Genomic DNA, 21299 nt, shown 5'->3' with positions numbered 1-21299 from the left:
CAGCCGGTCTGCGCATATGACCGGCTGAGCTTCCTTCGGCCAGTTTCCCGGGGCTTCGAGACGGGACGGGGCGGGGATGGGGACCTGGGGCCCTGGCGGCTGCCCGTTTCGGTCGCTGAGAGCCAGCCCTACAGCCACAGTCCTTCCAACACGCTCGGCCTCCCCGCCTTCAGAGCACCCCCTCCCCGGATAAGACACCGACTCGGCCGGCGGGGGCAGATCCCCCGACCTCTTTTTTCCCTCCTCTTCAGGGCTTTCCCCTTCCCACCCCTGAGCCCAGCCTTCCTGGGTTTCCAGCCGGCCCCTCACCTTCAAAGCAGAGGCGGGATTGGAGGAGGGAGTTTGGCCAGGGATGGGACTTAACAAACTCCTTGGGGACCTTGATTCCCAGGGAACAATGGCAGTGACCCAGCACGGATTGGGGACCCAGTCAGGCAGCCCAGAAACAGGGAGATTATACAAACAGATGTAAAGACCCACTTAACAACATGTGTGAACCTGTCTACAAGGCTGGGACGGGATATGAGGTGCGAAGAATCCAGTTTCAACCGAGTGGTGTATCGGAAAAAGATGCCATCTCAGTGTTGGTTTGTGTTTATTTTCCACTGACCCTATGGGTGAAGATATCCTTGACCATTACTCTGTCTGAATATGTTCCAGCTCATCCGATCTTACATCACCAGGTAATACAACTGTAGTCTTGCTGTTTGCTCTTTTCTTCTCTTCACCCTCTCTAGCCCACTAAACTTAACCTTCCCTTTTTTTCTTAGCAAATGAAAAAGTCCAGAAGCTACAAAATTTAGTTGAGTGCTTCAATTAAACACGTTTATTGTGGCAGGAAGTAGTGCTAGTGATTTGAAAATGAGTAAGACAAAGTCCCTGCAGGAAGTTTACATGCTAGCGGTATGTTCCAAAAATCTGCAATTTCTTGATCCTTCAGTATCAAGTATGTTGCTGGTAGGAAATAAAGAACCGTGTTATATATGCTGGGACAAGCCCAGGTCAGGGACCAGCCAGGATTGTTAATGGCGTGACCTTAAAAACTTCGACATTTTTATCCACATTCCACCTAAGTATCTTTTTAACCTATTCTTTTTAAAGATAATTTCTTAAAGGTTCTTTTTCATAAACATTATCTTTAATGTTTCTCTTACTACCTTTCTCCTTCATTGAGGAAAGATATATCAAATGTTTCCAAATGAGTACATAAAGTATAAATAAAGGACACTGAGAAAATATTAAGGAAATTATCAAATATATTTACCTAATTCATGGATCAAAATAATTCTACTTCCACTTCATTCCTTCACAGGTTGAAAGCTGTGGAGATCTCCACAAGGATTTGGAGAAGAGTCCTAATAGTTATTAAAATTCTGGACTAGATCTACTAGGAAAGGTAAAGTAACCATGAGTCTCCTAGGAAGGAGGAATTATAATGGTTTACTAATGCTTTTCAAATAGACGTGTCAACTACGTGCTGTGCCTTGCCGGAGAACTAAACACGAGAAAGCAGATTTATGATCCCACCTAAAGGCCTTTAGGTAAGAGCTAAGGAAGACGTGTGCTGATAATTAAACTTTAAGAAGGTCTATTCAGGCAGCTCTTAGGAGAGTTTTTTTTAAGGTAGCTTTAAATGTGTCCATTTTAAGAAAAAAAACTAACTTTTTGATCACCAAGAAGGGGCCCGACACTGTTTCAATCACTTCTACGTATATTAACTCACTTAATCCTTACAATGACCCCATGAGATAGGTATTACTATCCCCAATCTATAGAAGTGAAAATTGAAGTTCAAAGTTTAAGCAGTTTACTCAGAATGGTAAAGCTGGTGGTGAGTGGCAAAACCGAGATTTGAATCCAGCTCTGTGTTGTCATATTCTTTCCACCACACCAGCCAGCTTCCCTTAATTGAAAACTGGGTGATGGGCCAAAGGACCAATGAGACTCCACCTTCCTGAGCTCATTCAAAGCAGAAACAGCATCTTACTCAACCTTTTTTGCCACATCTACCACAATATCTAACCCTTAGCAAGGATTCAGTAAATGTGTTTGAGTTGAATTGATGTGAATTTGATCCTCTCTGAAGAGGTAACATTTAAGCAAAGACACCAGTGAAGAGGAGTCAGTCCTGTGAATATATTGGGGAAGGACATTACAAACAGAGGGAACAGCAAGTACAAAGACCCTGAGGTAGGAAGTTGCTTGGTTGTATTTGAGGAACAGCCAGGAGGTCAGTATGAGTGGAGCTAAGTGGGAAAGAAGGAGACAGGTAGGAATTGCCTTGGAGAGGAAGGCAGGGGTCAGATCATTTAGTGCCACTGCCACTCACTTTAAAAAGATGAATTCCCAGTAACACATGATCAACAGATTATGCTGCTTTACAAGAGAAAGGAAGCATGATTTAGCTGTTAGAAATAATTTATTGAATAACTATTATGTGCCAGGCAAAGGGGTAAGACATTTAAGTGCCTTATTTCATTTAATCCTCATATCAGTTCTACCAGGTTAGGTATTGTCCCAGCTTTACAACTTGAGAAAATGAGGAAAGAGAAATATGAAATAACATGGTTCACAATTAGTCTGTAGCAGAGACAGGATTTGACCCAGGTCTCTTTGACTCCAAAGCCAAAGCCTGCTCTTTTTACTGTATCACATTTTCTCACTTGAAAGACTATGAATAAAAAGGAAGAGATTCATGCTTGCATGCATTCCAGAAGTAGTTATTGTTCATTGCTATGTGACAGACATAGAAATAGTATTAAAATGTAACACACCATTTTAAAAAAATGTTGTACGATTACATTCTCATCAGTCATTTGTTTTTAAAACTTTGCAGGTAGATGGACTATAAGGCACTTGCCCAACAAACTGCTCAAGAAATTTTAGGTTACTATCAAGATACATCAGGCTGGAAAGTGGTTAAGACTTCTGTAAGAAAAGAAGTTAAATATGTTTCAAGAGTTTGTTTTTTAATGAGAAACAATTCATTGCAAAGACATTTTAAAAAATATTTTCTTCTACAAGCCAAAAAAAAGTTTTTACTTTTGCTTTATTTTTTGTTTTTTGTTTTTCATTTTTTCTGTATCTGACAGCTAATTTATTTGTGGATTTTTATTCCCCTTTGAGAAAAAGATAACTGTTTCCAGCAAGGCTTCTAAGAAATTCCATGGAAATCTGTAAGTACAATCTCCTATTTACAATCATTGTTTTGAATTCAATGACATTGATGTATCTAGAGTTCAATGCTACTTCATTAGCTATAAAATGTTATTTGATAGTGAACAGGAAGTAGAAATTAATTATAAAGTCACTTGTTTGAAATGTAAAATTAATAAAATGAGCAATATGTACCATCTAATTTCCAAATCGGAAGACAATCAGAAAAGAAAATCACTTCTAGTGAATAATTCACTAAGATAGGAAATTTCCACTTCAAGAAATAATTACTATAAAAATAGATGGATATTTTCTTTCTAACAGTATTTCGTGGTCTTTTAAACACTTCACCTTTCCATTAAATGAACCACTTAAAGATAAAGTTTATTTTCCCAATATATTCCTCTTGCTAACATATATAATTTATTCTGTAAGCTGCTTTTAAGGATATTTTTGAGGATCCTGTTATTTCAGATACAAGTACTCTAAGAGAAATTGTGCTGATATTTTTAACCTTCTTTTTAAGAGTTGTTCCTTTGTTGCTCGTGATATCACATTAATGCCATCAGATCATCATATGCTATTGAGAAAACCAAATATTATTTAGTTTATTTTTGAGGGGTAGGGGTCCACTCCTTCTTTTCACTACTCTGTTTTGTGCTTATTGCTCTTTTTATCATCTGACTATAATGATCTATCTTGTGTTTCATTTCAATTTTTTTACTGTAGGACAAAGCTGGTATACTTTCTCCTATTCATTTTAATAATTATCAGGAAGGTAATCCCTACCTTTGTTATCTAAATAATTAATGATTCTAATAGTGGCACTTGAAAAAATAGATTGAGCAGGGAGTGGGTAACGTCAAGCCCAGGCACACTATGGGAATAAACTTTTGGATGTTGTAGTTTTTTGGTGCCTTCCAGGTCAGACCAGTGTGGACAGCAAGCTATGCATCAAAGAAACCTTGGAAGGTATTTATTCTACAAATACTTGCTGGGTTCTTTTATACAAGGTGCTCTACACAATGCCTAGAGCCATTCAAAAAATAGCCTCAATAAGGCTGTTTTAAAGCTTTATTCAAATTTTTCATCAATGATATTGTCCTCTTACATGCCATACTACACAGACAAAAAAAATTGAAACTTTTTGCACTTGCTTTAAGAGAAATTTATATGCACTGCATACTAGTTTATTTATTAATACACAGTAATATCTTATCCCAAATCTTAGTGAGTTAAAAGACACTGTCTCATGGTTTATGTCATCAGGAATCCAGATGTAGCTTAGCTTGGTACCTGTGCCTCAAGGATGCTCACAAGGCTGCAGTCACGGTGTGATCTGGGGCTTAGTTCGCACCTGAAGGCAGCTCTGCTTCCAAGCTCACTTACACAGTCACTGGCAGTCAGTTCTTCGTGGGCTTGTTAGACTGGGGACCTCAGCTACTTGCCAGCTCTAGGCTAGAAGCCTTCCTCAGTTCTTGACACATGGGCCTCTCCATAGGGCTATTCACAACATGCCAGTTTGCCTCCCTCAGAGGGAGGGATTTAAGAGAGAGCCAAAGAGCAAACAAGATAGAAGCCAGAGTCTTTCTGTAACCTAATCTTGGAAGTGACCCCCCCCCCCATCATTTTGGCAGTATTCAGTTTATTAGAAGTGAATCACTAGATCCAACCCTGACTCAGGGGAAGGGGATTACATAGGTGTGTCAATACCAGGAAGTGGAGATCACTGGGGGCCATTTTAGAGGCTGCCTATCACATGATGACTTTAGCAAACTCTCTTTTAATTCTTCTTTACAGTTCAACTACCATCCAATAAATATCAAGCACAGCTTCAAAATTAAGACTGCTAGAAGATACACAAATCTCAATTTTGCATGCTTGTTTTGTCAAGCACAGCCCACTGATTCTTCTAAATTTAGCATGTTTATGTACAGCAGGAGAGTGTGACTGGAGCAGTTAATATTTTTCAAAATATCTATATTATTCTAAATCAGCTGGGGCAGATATTTAGGTTCTTCCAAAGGAAATCAATCTGAACATGTTGATCAGGTTGGTCCGCCTCAGTCGAAACGTTTACCTCCCCCAGCTTGGAATGAGAAGAAGGTGAGATTGCCGTCAAATAAATCAAGGGAAAAAGCTAGGGAAGCTTAAAATTTTCCAGTACTTCAAGCTTCACAGTTTTATTTATAGGGTTATAAATAATCAAAGCAAGAAATATATGTGTGTTAATTTAGACTGACAACCAAGTGTAAATATTGCACACTTTGGGGATATATAGCATGGTCTAATATGGTTTGCCAAGCTAGTGTCTGGGAGAAATTATCCTTCAAAATGCCCTGTGGGGAAAATGGGTTGCATTGTCAAGTTTCTCAAAACACTCTAGACTATTTTCTCTTCTCTAAGGTTCAGAGAAGTCCTAAAGTAAAGACATCTGTCAAACTGTAATTCAGACTCTTCCAGATGTTTTCAACCAAGAACATGCTTGCAAAACATTGACCTAGATACATAATGGGTCACTCGTCTCAGATTTAGATTCTAATAGAAGCTCTAATTGACTAGGTATGTACAGAGAGAAGTGATTTATTTTTCATTATCTCCCTGCTATCATTCTCTCGCATCTCATGGATTATTTCAGTAATTTCCTAGTGGATTCCTCATATATACCTTTACTCAACTACATCCTATTCTTCACACAATGGTTAAAGTAGACTTTTGAAATATAATTCAGTGTTTCTCACCTGCCTAAAATCTTCTAAAGGCTTTATTATGCTCTGCAAGGCACTCTCTGGCCCCCACCTACCTCTCTGACCTCTCCTACCACTGCATCCTTGCTCTCCTTAAGCTACAGCCACGTAGGACTACTGTTTGCACGAATGCACTGAACTTAAAGCCGTCTCAGAGCCTTCGTAGTTGCTCTTTTCTTGCCTAGCGTGCTCTTCACCCAAATCTTTCTAAGGCTGATGTCATTTTTGTTTTCAAGATCTCAGCTTCATTGCTTCTCTGCAGAGTGACCTTCCTGGCCAATTGGTCAAAGTTCTCAAATACACCAAGCCACTGTTTACTACCCTATTCTGCTGTTACCTTCTTCATAGCATCTATCACTAGATGAAATTTATCTTCTTCATTTGTTGTCTTATTTATTACGTCTCTCTTATTAGAATATAAACTTGAGAATAGGAACTTGAACAAGAAGCAGACTAGAAATAAACTCTTGTTCATCGTAGTATCCCTAACACCAGAACAGTGTCTGTCACATAAACACTTAATAAGTATTTCCTGAATGAATTTATGGACTTTAGTTATGTTATATTGGCTGCCAAATAGAAAGCATTTAAACATATTTGTTTCCCTTATAACTACAGAACAACAACAACAAATCCTGAAGATATTTTCTCAGCACTTTCAGCTTTTCTTATTAATTTCCCACCCACAAAGCTCCTTTTGTGGTTAGCTTTGAGCACTTGCCTATATGCATGAGAAGGGGGCCAGTTCTTTGGTTGGAATTTTTTTCCTTTCTACCCTCAAGAGATGAAATACAGACCTACCAGCACACAGTTCAGCTGACACATTCCCCCATGTTCCCTATTAATTCCCCTATTAATCTACTGTATGTCACACACTAAGCTAAATAATTTCATTTTTAAATTTACCCATATATCCCACAAATAGTTTCTATTGCCTGTTGTTTTTCCAGTGTATAGATCACACTTTCCATGTTTCTCTGCATGCATGCCTCACAGTTTTCTTGAAAACTGGACATTTTAGGGAATTCCTTGGAGGTCCAGTGGTTAGGACTCTGCACTTGCACTGCCGAGGGCGCAGGTTCGATCCCTGGTCAGGGAACTGAGATCCTGCATGCTGCATGGCTCGGCCAAAATCAATTTTTTTTTAATCCTTAAAAAAAAAAAAGAAAACTGAACATTTTAGGTAATATAGCAACTCTGGATACAGATTCCACTCACTCACCCAGGGCTTCTTCTTGCTTGGGCATTTATTTGTTTAGTGATTTGTCTGGACCAATTCCGTGAAGTCTGTTCCCCACCCAGTCTGCAGCCTCAGATATACCTGCCCTGATTTTTGTCCTTGTTTTTATCTTTCAGCCTGGCGTCCCATAGGTCATCCCTAGGTTAACACAAGCCATTATTGGTCACAAGTTGTGCTTAGCACCCAAAGCCAGTACGATTTTTACCCTTTACTGTCAATTCTGTGTGTGGCTTGGAAACTGTTTTCACAGATCAGGGAGTTTTATGGTTTTGCCCTGCCCTGTAGCCAGGGGGGCCGGTAGCTTGGAAGTTGTGTCACCAGTCATTCCCCAGAGGACATAGCCTTGAGGTACACACATTCTTCCAAACCACCAGCGATGACTATGATTTTATTTTAAAGTGGTCAGAATAGCTTATTGCTCCGTCAGTGATGACTCAGAGATTATGCTTAAGTCTCTTGAGCCAGTAAGACTTCAGCCCTTCGCCACTTAATCTGTGTATGGCTTGGGGAATGCTTGCAAGTCGTTCAAGCCACATATTGGACTGATTGCTCCTAAGTAGGGGCAGCCTAGCATATCCAGCGTGATTTGTCTGAGTAAGGGCAGCCTAGTACAAAGCTCCCATTGCTTCTCGGTTAGGGACAGCCTGGTACATCACTCTGAATGTTCCTTAGGAGGGGCAGCCTAGTACACCCACTCTGATTTCTCCTGAGTGGGCAACCTCGTATATCTACTCTCATTACTCTGATTAAGGGCAACCTAACATTCCCTCTGATGGCTCTGAGTAGGGACCTATGCACTAATACACTGAAGCCAAGTAACACTTCTATTCCATGAGCAAGTGGGTAGCATAGGGGAAGGATGGTACCATGACTTTCTCAGTTTGCTCCTGTTATTCGGGAGGTGAGGGGCAATTTAGGCCCCAGGATTCACAGCCTACTGTGCCTTGGCAAAGCCCTCACCCTACCAGTGAGATCAGGGTGTCAGGAAACCCTAGTCTTCTGAGCAGTGCATGTGGGGAATAGAGCTTCTACAACATGAGCTGAGAGTTTCGGTGATGAGAGATGTCAGTGTCCTGCTGATCCCAGGATGACACCATAGCCCTAGCCTGGATCTCGTGGGGAGAGGGAGCCCCTGTCTTCTAGTCTGCACCCAGCTGGAGCAGGGCTACCGTAGAGTGAGGGGGGTGGCTGGAAGGAGGTGGTGGCTCAAATGCTACAGACTCTGACTTTTCCCACCTAGATTTAGTAGGTTTTCTTGAATAAATGTTTCTTCATTTCCTGTGTGCCGCTAGGTCAATTTCCAGGGAATTTAAGTAGGTTTTAAAAGTAATGTTCGCCAGTTCAGTGGCTGTGGAAGAGGGTTTCCTTAGCTCCTCACATAGCCACTCTGGAAGTCCCACTCCCGACTCTAATTATCACATAGGAAATGCCAAAAATAAGATCACTAAAAAGCCTATCATCTTACAGGTGCTTCCCCAGGTTTATAATTTCTAGTATGCAAAAACAGGCACTTTCTACTGTTTTCTCCTCCCTTATCCTCCTAGTTTACTGTTCAGCAGTACTCATTCACAGAAGCCATAAAAGGCTATAAAATGATTTAGAGATGCATGTTCAAATAAGCATGTTGAAACAAATGCACATTTCCTAAAAGGTGTTCATTGCTTCATGAAATGATGATCTGTAAGAAACAATTTCATGTATCAATTATCCCACATACCAGCTAAAGCTTGTCAGAAACTGTGAGAGACAAGAGAGAATAATTAAAATATTTTTAATTTGACTTGGTCACTTTATTCATAATGAGCATGAAGCTTTATTATAGATCTTAGTAAAATATCCAAAGAACCATTCATTTTAATGATCAATAGGTATAAAAATATAGTTCTTAGATTCAAATATGACAAAATTGATATCTCTGAAGAGTCTTGAACACAGTAGATACTGAATTGCTCATTCAGTGATAGATTCAAGTATTCAAGACATAGAGATGTTTTATGTTTTCAAAGAGGCATGATATTTACATATTTTTAAAAAGCCAGTAACTCCAATACACCTCTAACTAGTGAATTAAGATAAGGTACTTTTTTTTTAAAGATAGATTTAATTCATTTTTTAAAATTTGGTTTGTTTATTTTTGACTGCGTTGGGTCTTCGTTGCTGCCCAAGGGCTTTCTCTAGTTGCGGCGAGTGGGGGCTACTCTTTGTTGAGGTGCGCGGGCTTCTCATTTTGATGGCTTCTCTTGCTGCGGAGCACGGGCTCTAGGTGCACGGGCTTCAGTAGTTGTGGCACGCAGACTCAGTAGTTGTGGCTCACGGGCTCTAGAGCACAGACTCAGAAGTTGTGGCGCACGGGCTTAGTTGCTCCATGGCATGTGGGATCTTCCCAGACCCGGGCTTGAACCTGTGTCCCCTGCATTGGCAGGCAGATTCTTAACCACTGTGCCACCAGGGAAGGCTAAGCTAAGGTACTTTTTAACTAGTAACCTACCCTCTACCCAAGATACAACTTTAATTATATTTCATAATCTTATAGGAAGCAAAATAAATAATTTCTGCCTTGCAGTCATATAATACCAATAACTCAAACTTTTCTCACCTTTACAAATGACTGGAAAATGAACAATTAGCCATTGAGTAGACAGTCTAAACCAGGAGTTGGCAAACTTTTTCAGTAGAGAAACAGAGAGTAAACATTTTAGGCTTTGCAGCTCCTGTGGCCTCTGTTCTAACTACTTAGCTCTGCCATGATAGCCCAAAAGCACAATACGTAAGTAGACATAGACAATACATGAATGAATAAGTATGGCTGTGTCTCAAAAAAACTATTTACAAAAGCAGGAGGTAGGCTAGATTTGACCTATGGGACATAGTTTGCCAACCCCTATCCTAAACAGAGGATATGAAAAATCACAAATCCTCAAATGCTGATAAACTTATATGTATATTAGGGACTCTTCTTTCCTCCCATAACAATTTTCATATCCAAGTCATAGAAACACATATGTAAACTACCCCCCAATGTATTAGTATAATATAGTGAAAAGAGTATGGGATTGGGAGGCAGTCAGAGTTTCAATCATGCATTATTATGAACTCAAACACATTCTTTTTCCCTTCCATTATAGTTTATTAAAAGATATTGAATATAGTTCCCTGTGCTATAAACCTTTTTGTTTATCTATTTTATATATAGTAGTTTATATCTGCTTATCCCAAACTCCTAATTTATCCCTACCACTGCCCCCCTTTCCCCTTTGGTAACCATAAGTTTGTTTTCTATGTCTGTGAGTCTGTTTCTGTTTTGTAAATAAGTTCATTTGTATTATTTTTTAGATTCCACATATAAGTGATGTCAAATCACATTTTTCTTTCTCTGTCTGGCTTACTTCACTTAGTATGAAAGTCTCTAGGTCCATCCATGTTGCTGCAAATGGCATTAGTTCATTCTTTTTTATGGCCGAGTAATATTCCAAAAACTATTGTTAAGGGCTCAGTACTGCTAACTTTCATGTTGTTCAAGCGTCAACATAATAAATAGTAAATGTTTGATCACTCAGTCAATAAAATAGTGCTATTAAAAGATTAAGGGTAGTCATTATCAGTAAATATATAGTAAGTGGTTAATAAAAGATACCTAATTCGATGTTAGTTAGAAATACAAAAAGGTCAAAAACTCTTTATCCTCAAAATTTACAATATAATTAGAGAGAGAACAGATTAATTTAAAAAAGCAATCTAGGGAGGTATATACAAACCCCTTAACAATAGTTTTGTGCTTAAATTTTAACTGTTTTATATCTGCCTTCTTTTTCAAAGGACCTGATAATTATTCAGGTTGTTTTGTCACTGTCTTCTATAGAGTTTAATAATAAGCTCTTAAAAACTTTGTAGATCTGAAGGAAGGAAACCTTACATACTAAGAAAATTTTAGGATATCTCACAGAGAAAACTAGGGACCAGCTGAGCTTTTAAAGAGAGACTAACATAGAAAAAAATAGTCTAATGACTTACTTGTTTACCAAATCATAAAAACAAGGTTCAGAGGAAGAACTCTTCATAAATATAACAACTATTTTCTGTAATTATAGCATTTAGTTTTTACCTCACTTCCTCCAAAAATTTTAACTTTTTAGAGGTTTAAAATTTTGATTTTACTTAAACCTATCTCCTTAGTTTAGAAAGAATGATTAACAGAGAAAGGAAGTATGGCCAATATTATTCAGATTTCATTTTCATTTAACAACCTACTGCTAAATAGTGGGTTTTAATCCAGTTTTCTCACATTGTCGTAACTTCATTGATTGTGATAGCCCAACCCAATTCTATTGATGAATTAACATAAAGATTAGTTACTTCTCAAATCTTGACATGTGAAAAATAAATGAAATTCAGAAGTCAGTGTCCATAAATGGAGTTTAATTGTAACACAAGCGTGCCCATTATATATTGTCTATGGCTGCTTCACTGATACACTAGCAAAGTTGAATAGTTGCAACATAGAACATGAAGCTTGCAAAGCCTTAATTATTTACCATCTGGCCCTTTACTGAAAAGTTTGCTGACCACTGCTTTAGACCATATTACATCCTTCAATTAAGAATTAAGGCCACGGGCTTCCCTGGTGGCGCAGTGGTTGAGAGTCCGCCTGCCGATGCAGGGGACACGGGTTCGTGCCCCGGTCCGGGAAGATCCCACATGCCGCGGAGCGGCTGGGCCCGTGAGCCATGGCTGCCGAGCCTGCGCATCCGGAGCCTGTGCTCCGTGACACGAGAGGCCCCAACAGTGAGAGCCCCGCGAATTAAGGCCACAAGATATTGCACAACCACACAAACTTCTCATCAATTACTGTTGGCTTATGATAAATACAGTAGGTAAATGTTTGTGAGAAAGAGTTTAGAAAAATTCTAAATGAAAGTAGCCCCTTTAAAAAGACAACTATAGAAACATTATAAACAAAATTTGTAGAAAAATGAATTTTTAAATAATTTATATTAATTATTACAATGCATATTTATATAAACCTGGCTACTTCCAATTGAATATTACTATTTTAAATTGCTGATATTACCTTCAAGTTTTCTTTACATTATTTGCTAAATTAGTGTGCTTTATACTGTGATAGCATTATATTTTCAACTTAGACTAAACTTATTAAATTTTGAATTTTCTTTATTTTGTTAACTATAGATATCGTGTTGAAGGAATAATTCCAGAATCAACATCTAAACTATCTGATTTCCTCTACAAACCTGAAAACAGGGTCACATGGGACAAATCATTGAAACTGTACAGCATGGTACAAAAAATTGATTCGGTAATTTACTGTTTAATATTGGACTTTCACTGTATGAGTACACTTTTAGTTTCCTTAGTGATTTGAGTTTATTAAATCTGTATTATGTGGACACTTTGTATTTTATAGGTTCAAATCAAGTTGAAATTTTTATAAAAAGCTTAAAACTTCCTCCTTTATTAGTCAAGAGTTCAATTCCAATTACCTTTATTCTGTTTTAAATGAATACCACACTCTGAACTTGGTCAGCTCTCCTGCAGATGTGTGCCTTCGGTTACTGAGGGGACTGAACTCGTGGATTCACCTCCTCCATTAGGTGGAATAAAAAGATTAAGCATGCCTTGTTGATGGGAAGTCAGTAGATTTATCTTAGTCATAATACACTAGATAACAGGAACACTGTAGACACTGTAAGGACTTAAGAACAAACAGCATGTGACTTTTTTAAAGAGTAAGTGTGAAATAACATTATATTGTGGTTTTAGAAACACTTTCAAATACATTATCTCAGAAATGAAGAGGGAGAATAAAAACAGAGAAAAGAAAAATATAGGTAATGGAGTAGAAATTTAAAGTCATAGAGGTGAGAGAAAGAAAGACAGAATGCAAGAGGCAAATAGGGCTTAAAAGGGGAGAGAAGATCAGGGTGAGGTGAGGGTAGAGTGAAAGCTCAGGAGGAGAAAAACATGAATGAAATGAGAAAGACTGTTAGCTGGTAGAAAGAAGGAGGAACAGGAAGAAGACAGGAGTGGGGTGAGGGATTCTGAACTCTGGTACAGCACAGTATAGGCCTGACACTTATTAAGACTGCTAGACGTCACGGTATGTAAATTATACCTCATAAGCGGCTTTTAAAAATTGAGTCCTACTGTTTGGCTAATAATAACTTTATTAGAAGGAGCTGGTAAATGTGAATGTTGGAGTAATGCAAACTTAAACAGCTGCATTTGTAAAATTCCACATCACTGAGTCTTTGGTTCTTAGAGTCTCCAAGCTGCATTTCACTCATCAAAACAAATGGCCCACATATCTGCCATCACCTTATCATTTATTTAGAACTCTGTAGGTTAACTTTACCTCCTTTTATTAAACTGATTTTGAAATCTGGGATGGGGGTGAGATTGTAGAAAAGCCCAGAAAGGTAAAGCAGTTTCATCTTGTAGAGAGGCCTTGAAGTTCTTATCCACAAAGAACACCTGTCCATGACCTTCTTGGGATTTGAACATGGCCCATAACAAATGAAAATCCAAACATTGGACTGTTTCATTCATGATTGTGTGATACTAATAATACAGTTTCATTAGCATTTCAGATATTTCTGCTGTTGCTGCAAGTCAGCTATAATAATGGAAAGTATACTAGATTTGGCATCAAAAAACTTGAAAACAGATTCAGAGGAATTTTGTGATATGTCCAAGGTCACCACCGCCAATGTATGGTATAACCAGGACTTATACCTGATCTCCTGATTCCAAATTTGATGCCTTTTCCAGTATACCACAGTGTCTCTGAATCACATTGTACTGTGAGAAGAATTAGTCTGCCTTCCAGTGAATGTTTGTAGCATTCACTTCCAGAGGTGCATTTTTTTTTTTTTTTTTTAAGAAGCGGTACGCGGGCCTCTCACTGCTGTGGCCTCTCCCACTGCGGAGCACAGGCTCCAGATGTGCAGGCTCAGCGGCCATGGCTTACGGGCCCAGCCGATCCGCGGCATGTGGGATCCTCCCGGACCGGGGCACGAACCCTTGTCCCCTGCATCGGCAGGCAGACTCTCAACCACTGCGCCACCAGGGAAGCCCCAGGGGTGCATTTTAATTGACTCATTCACCCCATTGGTGAGGAAGGGATTCCTGCTCTAGGGTTATGGTGGTGGTCAAACACATGACACCAGCACTAGACAAATGAGATCAACAGCACTTTGTTAATCCTTAATCACAGCCCAGGAAGGACTGTTAAGACTTTGTTAAATTAACATTTGTTAGTGGAGCGCAGGGTGCCATAGCGAGCCAGGTTCTACAAATGACCACAAGAGAAATTGAAATAGAGAAGTTTATTACTCACGGGTCGAGGAGGAAGTGTACAGCACACCTCAAGGGCCCCATGTGGGGAGGTCAAGGCAGGCTGCAGACAGAGAGAGGCAGGACCTGAGGCACATGCCTTTATTAGTGTCTGTGGGTGGAGTGCTTTGGGGTTCCTGGGCTAAGGCCAGATTGATCAGTTGGAACCAAAAAGAGCAGGGTTTCCAGTAAGCTCCACAGGGGACATCTTACCTAAGGTGCTCACAAGGGGAAGGCCCTGGGAAGTGGGAGAGACAGTTGAGCAGAAGTGCTGTTGGGGAAGTCGTATCAGGAACTTACATTGGCTTGACTCTGAGGGCTGTTATGTGGGGGTGTCCTTACATGAGAGGACTAGTGTTAGTTCAAGGCCCCTGCAGGCTGCTCAGCCAAACAAAATGGATACCGAGGCAGCAGCACCATGGAGTAGCTTAGCTCAGCTCTCAAGGATGCACCGTGTCATGCAGTGCGACATGGGAGTTGCACTCAGGAACAGAGTGAATCGCTAGGGGTTGTGCAAGGCAGGCTTTGTAGTGTCAAGACGTTGAGGTGACCCCTGATTTCTGCAGGAGGATCTGATTGGTTGTTGGAATAATTCTGCAGGGTAGCCGGGAATGAAATGCACTACTCAGGTATGAGTAGGCATCGTGTCTGATCCTGCTGATAAGGAGGGTTGTTGGACTAAGGGTTCTTATCTGTGGGAACAGAGTGGGGAGAGGAACTTGCAGTTCGGCCATTCACAACCCTCCCAGTTTTACCAGATGTCAAAGCAGCACATATATTGGCCTTTAATTTTAGGCCTTACACCACAGGCTGCTAAGGCAATATATTTTTCAGAATATATTACCTAGTCAGTGTGGGGTAGTAGACACAATACTGTATTGGAAATCCAGGTTCTAGTTCTATACATATCTCTAGTTCTACATGTAATTTAATGTTAGGCTTCAATTTCTTCATCTAAAAGTTCAAAGGTTAGATAATATCAAGATTCCTTTCTGATTCTGTCACACTTATGATTATATTAACCCGTGTTAGATATATGATTTGCAAATATCTTCTCCCATTCTGTGGGTCACCTTTTCATTTTGTTGATAGTTTCCTTTTCTGTGCAGACGCATTTTAGTTTGATGTAGTCCCACTCGTTTATTTTTGCTTTTGTTGCCTTGCACTTATAATTATACATCTAATGTTTCTTCAACACTGAAAATGCAAGTTGACTTGGTGATAAATTCTTAAAACTTCAAAGCCCTGCTTTTTCCAAATACAGTCCAACCTTATGCAGTGAAATTCTTTGGGGAGCAGTACAAAGAACAATATTAAATAATTGTTGCAATCTTTATGATTTGATTTGTTTCAGGACACATTCATATGTCATACCATTACACAAAGTTTTGCCATGGGCTCAATATCCCCCTGAGACTTTATCGACTTAGTGTATTTGAAGCACTACGAAGGGAATATGGATATTATCAGTTGTAAGTTGAAACATTTTGCCCACACTTTGGAATTACTACGAGTCATTAATAAATTTTTTTACTTTTTTTTTTTTTTTTTGCAGTACGCGGGCCTCGCACTGATGTGGCCTCTCCCGTTGCGGAGCACAGGCTCCGGACGCACAGGCCTAGCGGCCATGGCTCACGGGCCTATCCGCTCCGCAGCATGTGGGATCTTCCCGGACTGGGGCACGAACCCATGTCCCCTGCATCGGCAGGAGGACTCTCAACCACTGCGCCACCAGGGAAGCCCTAAATTTTTTTTACTTTTAACTCAGTTTGAAAGAAACAATATTTTCAATTAATTATTTTTGTATTTACTTAGTGAGACCAATAAATGCATGTTAATATAGATAAGCCTGAAGTTTTACCTAATTCTAGAGGTGCCATTTATATCATAGTCAATGATTATGGCATCTCCTGGCCTTTTTGCAGCATATACCCTGCAGCACTCAGTATAGATAGATACTTGCACGCTAAAACACCATAGCATACATTATAAAACTACTAAGAAACAAAATTGATCTTTGGATATATACTTTTGTATTTAAATTACATAGAATGGGTATATCTAGAAAGTGAAAAAACTCATGAAGAAAATTTCAAGAGATAGGTGTTTTCATAAATGTGCTTATATTTCTTTTAAAAACTGGAGGTTTTGATATACCCTTATCCACCCTCTGCCAAAAAAAATGTGTCACTCTGTAAGATACAAATACATAACCACTTCCTAATTTGCGTTATTCATTTAAAACGTACCAGTTCACACCCCAAAGATCTTTGGACTCCAAGAACTCAAGATAATTCATGGTGAAGGGACTTTGGTAGGACAATGGCCTAGAGCCCTTTTTTCCCCTATAATTCAATTTAATCTCACTATTCCTATGTGAATAGTTTCCCCTACTGTAAACTACTCGGGGAGGGACAGTTAAGTGTTGTTAATTATTATTTTCCAACGAGGTTGCAGTTACCTTGATATATCTGTAGGACTCTTAAGTTTCTGAGTCCAGGACTGAGTCATTGCTCTGCTGATAACACTCATGCACACGGTTAGCTCTCTTGCCCATACCACTGGGGACTGATGTTCATCACTTTCACATAGTTGTCTCATAGAGTTTCATACAGTTGTCATTTAGTCGTCTCATTTTTAAATGAGGGCACATAAAAATTTATTCACTGCCTATAACACAAAATACTGTTCATTTGAATCATAGATCTGTTATTATCTATATTTTGAAAGCATTCAATTTGTATATCAGTTTTAGTGGTCAGAGGGAAGGTAAAAAGTAAGTATGGAAGATAAAATCAATAAATAGTTATAATCAGCCTTTCAGTGATCACTACTGAATTTGCTTTAAGTGATTTTCTTTGAATGAGTTTTTCATGATTACTGATAGTTTTCTTCTTAATGTTTCGGTTGTTGTCTAGCTTACTGTGTACCTTGCTTTGAGCTACATATTTTGCATGCATTTCCTCACCAGTGAGGAAACCGAAGTTCACAGAAATCAAGTTACATAGCTAATAAGCAGCTCAAGTCTTTCTGATTTTCCAAAATCTGTACTAACTATCATACTATGTGCCTCACAAAAGACCCATACTTGTTTGTGGAATATAACAAATTTTTTAAAAATAAAGAAATATAATCTCCATATCTTAAACAGTGAAAAAATATGTTAATATCACTTCTGGCAGTACCATTTTGCCAACATAATTGGCTCTGTTAAGATGATGAAACAGGTAATGAAAATGGGAAATTGATTCCACCACATTTGTCTCCTAAGCTAGTCCTAAGCTAGTGCTTAACGTTATATTTCTACAGAAGTGTTTGCTTATGTTAAAATCATATAGGAAAATTCTCTGACAAGAGCAGGATTCAGTTGCACAGAATAAACAAATATATTCTGTTGCACAGAATAAACAGTTGCACAGAGTAAACAAATATATTTGGAAGAGTATATATAATTATCATAAACATAATCATAATCAGATCACCTCCCTTCTAACTTCACATACAATATGCAGTTATGCTGCATAATTCCCAAAACAAAATCTACTGATTTTTAATTATATATTGAAGTTAGCTACAGGGAATTGGCAGAAAGGGGCATTTAAACTACTTCTATTGACAGACCAAATAACTACATCAAATATTTTATTTTAAAAATTTATAAACCAAAATGTCTATAAACCCACTATCCTAATAGAATAGTCTCTTTCTTTGTGATTTCTGCTTCAAATCTCAGAAAGTAACTGAACAATACTTTTAACAGTTTTTCCTGTATGTGAAAGATAACAGCATCTTTCAAAGTACTACATGAAAAAGTTTGAGAGGACAATAGTGATCATACTGACATTCTTTCATTTTTGGCCTGTGTACACATTCAAATGTGCAAACATACATACATATGTATAAAACTAATGTCACTGCTGATAATAACTAAGTTAAATCAAGTGCTATGTCATACATTTTTTAAAATATGCTACTGGAAACAGAATTTTTCATCTTTGTGGAATAAGTTTCATTTTAATTTTTTTTAATCACTTAGCTACTAGTGTGGATTTTCCAGCATATCCTCCATCTTCAAATTATATCCGTGGTTGTAACCATGCTTGTGGCTATATATGTTCACCTCTGCAAAAGTGTTATTTCCATATATTTATTTTTTAACAGTTTTTTAGATCAGTTTGTAACTTGTTAACTAACTCACCAGAAATATGTTCTGGTATATTCTGTTGGGAAAAAAATTGCCCCTAAATACAATTTTTAAAATAATTTTTTAAGTATTTTTGTCTTAAGTATAATCAGAATGGATAATTCCCTATAAAGTATGATTTGAGGTTTCTGGCACTAGTCACGTATATACAAACATCCTCACCCCCTCCTATTAACCTTAACCTGATGTTTTATGTTTCTCCATTAGAGTCACTTCTGTGAATTATTAAGGAATTTTTGCAAATTAAAAATAAATTCCCTAGAATTATAATGCAGTTACGTTTATCAGCAGTGAGTGCTTTACCTTGAATAAATTCTTTCCAATGGACTACCTACTGAGAACAGATACCTGCAGAATGAGCCATCCAGTAGGTAAATTCAGAAAGGGAAGAGCTGGAGAAATTAGAGATGAGTCACTGCCCACAGTTGGCCAGCCTAGGGATAAGATGGTAGCATCCAATACACATAGTCTTTAAATGCATATATATTAATTCAATGTATATCATTCTACAAATTCATTACGTTTTAATTTTTGGTAAATGATTTTATATTAAATAAAAGATATTGACACATAAAACCAGGTGTAAAACTTTATAGTGGTCAGATATAAACCACTCAATATGAGAAAAATATTTTTGTGAAGGAAGTCAAAATAAAATTACATTTAGACCCGTACTCCTTAATATTTTCTCTACTGAATTAGAGAACTAAAAGATATTCACAAATATTTACGTTAATGGACAGGATCATTGATGCAGATGATTATGTTGATAACGATATGGCCTTTCTGCCCATCCATCAGTTTTATATCTATGGCCAGGACTTTATTCTCCACAGCAGGAAAGAACAAAACAGGGAAGGATTATTACTCCAAATCAGCTAGGTACATCAGCTGCTGGTGGGGACTCTAGTTGGGAAGCTACACAACCTGAAGTGTGCTTCACAGGCAAAGTCCCCTTCTTGCACCTTGTCACCATTCCCTTTCCACTGCAAAAAGCATAGGACAAAAGGTCTGATTTAGATATCCCACCTAGGGTGGAAACTCTGCCTAGCATCCTGCTGGAGAAGGGTACTGACAAAAAAGTAATTTTGTACCTTCTCTTTCCATGCAGCCCAAGTCCTGTAGTAAACTTATAAAACATATTATCTGTAGTAAAGGTACTCTACAGTAAATGTTGGAAAGGCTTTGTTAAGTGTGTAAAGCCCTAGTAAACGCAAATAGAGATTTAAGACCATACAAACTGCTAGTGAGTCCAGCCACTTGAGACAATGTAAAAATAGTCTAAACTCTGCATAGAGAGGGTGTAAGAATATAGACACTCACGGTTTGTTGGAGCAGTCGTCTTCAAACCCCCCAAGAGAATTTTGTAAAACTGTATACTGCCTTGCACATTTTTAAGTTGATATTAAAATTTTTCATAGCATTATATTATGAGGGTGCAATTTCCAGCATACTCTAAATCCTGACATTTAAAAAAAATGGTTGTATCACCCTTCTAAGTGCATCCAATGGAATCTAAATACCATAACAACTTGAAACCCACCATTACATTATCAATTTCAAAATACATATAACCTTTAACAGTCAGAAAGTTTATGTCATTTCTTTTCTCCTTGATCCCATATTTTTACTCTTTTTCCCTTGCATAATTTTATCCTAATAGAATATATTTTATGCTTTGGGTTCTTTAATTAATCACTATCTATTTTCTATCATACCTCAGTAAAAATAAGTACCTAATTTTTAAAATTTGTTTTATTTTCTATGACCCCAAGTATCTAAATGTTAAAATATATATATGATAAAGATAAATATGTGAGCCCCAAGATAAATATGTGAGCAAACCCGAACATTAACTATATAAAATACTAACAATATCCAATTTGGAGGTTATATAAAGAGGAATTTGGAGGAATTTGATTAAAATTAATATATTTTAACATCTTTGTGTTGTTTGGAAAGAGGGTACAGACATATACAATTTTTAGATGTTAAGTATGTTAAATGTTTAAGGATAATCAAAAACTTAGAATGTTTAAATTTCAAATCAGTAGAAAGAAAATAGAAAATTCAACCAAGCCAAAAGGAAGACCAGGAAAGGGATAAGGATGGGAAAGAAGCATAGCATAGAAAAAGAAAAAAATAGAAAGCACAAAATAAGATGGAAAAAGTAAATCCAAACAGACTTGCACTTCTGCACTATGGTGGGACAGATACTCTTAAGTGTTCTCCCAATACAAAACACTAGATTCTGAAGAAAACAAACGATTTAATTCATTGCTGGGTTGTGCTATATAAGAGAAATTTCCAGGTCCCATCCCTCTACACTCACACAAGGGGAAAAAAAAATTGAGCTGAAACAAAAGCAGGAAATGAGCAGGAAGTATCAGGCAAGAAGCAAACTTGTCTGAGTGCTGAAAATAAGACAAAGACAAACTGCATTCAGTCAGGAACCTTGCCAGGGCTACAGTGGTGCCAATGGGTTTGGAATTGCCTCGCTGGAAGCAAATGCAAAATCACATCTGAAGGAAAGCATACACAATTTAGGTCCTTTGTTTTCCCCCAGATTTAGCTTAGCCATACACTAAAGAAAACAAGCCAA

General features: G+C 38.0%; 1 protein-coding gene across 1 annotated transcript; it reads left to right on the top strand.

The window, feature by feature from the left end:
• Positions 1-59: 59 nt before the first annotated feature.
• Positions 60-18651, top strand: STARD6 (StAR related lipid transfer domain containing 6; the record flags this gene model as incomplete). Its single annotated transcript, XM_082640609.1, is given in 9 exon segments — positions 60-683; positions 1313-1396; positions 2837-2930; positions 3093-3098; positions 3100-3176; positions 12331-12457; positions 15848-15904; positions 15908-15965; positions 18530-18651. Coding segments are annotated over 7 exon segments (537 nt in total). The 5' UTR covers positions 60-683; positions 1313-1396; positions 2837-2840.
• Positions 18652-21299: the final 2648 nt, after the last annotated feature.

The sequence above is a fragment of the Mesoplodon mirus genome (genome assembly GCF_964341445.2).
Source record: "Mesoplodon mirus genome assembly, chromosome: 13".
Taxonomy (NCBI): domain Eukaryota; kingdom Metazoa; phylum Chordata; class Mammalia; order Artiodactyla; family Ziphiidae; genus Mesoplodon; species Mesoplodon mirus.
The sequence above is the reverse complement of the archived record's forward strand: the minus strand, read 5'-3'. Positions and strand labels throughout refer to the sequence as shown.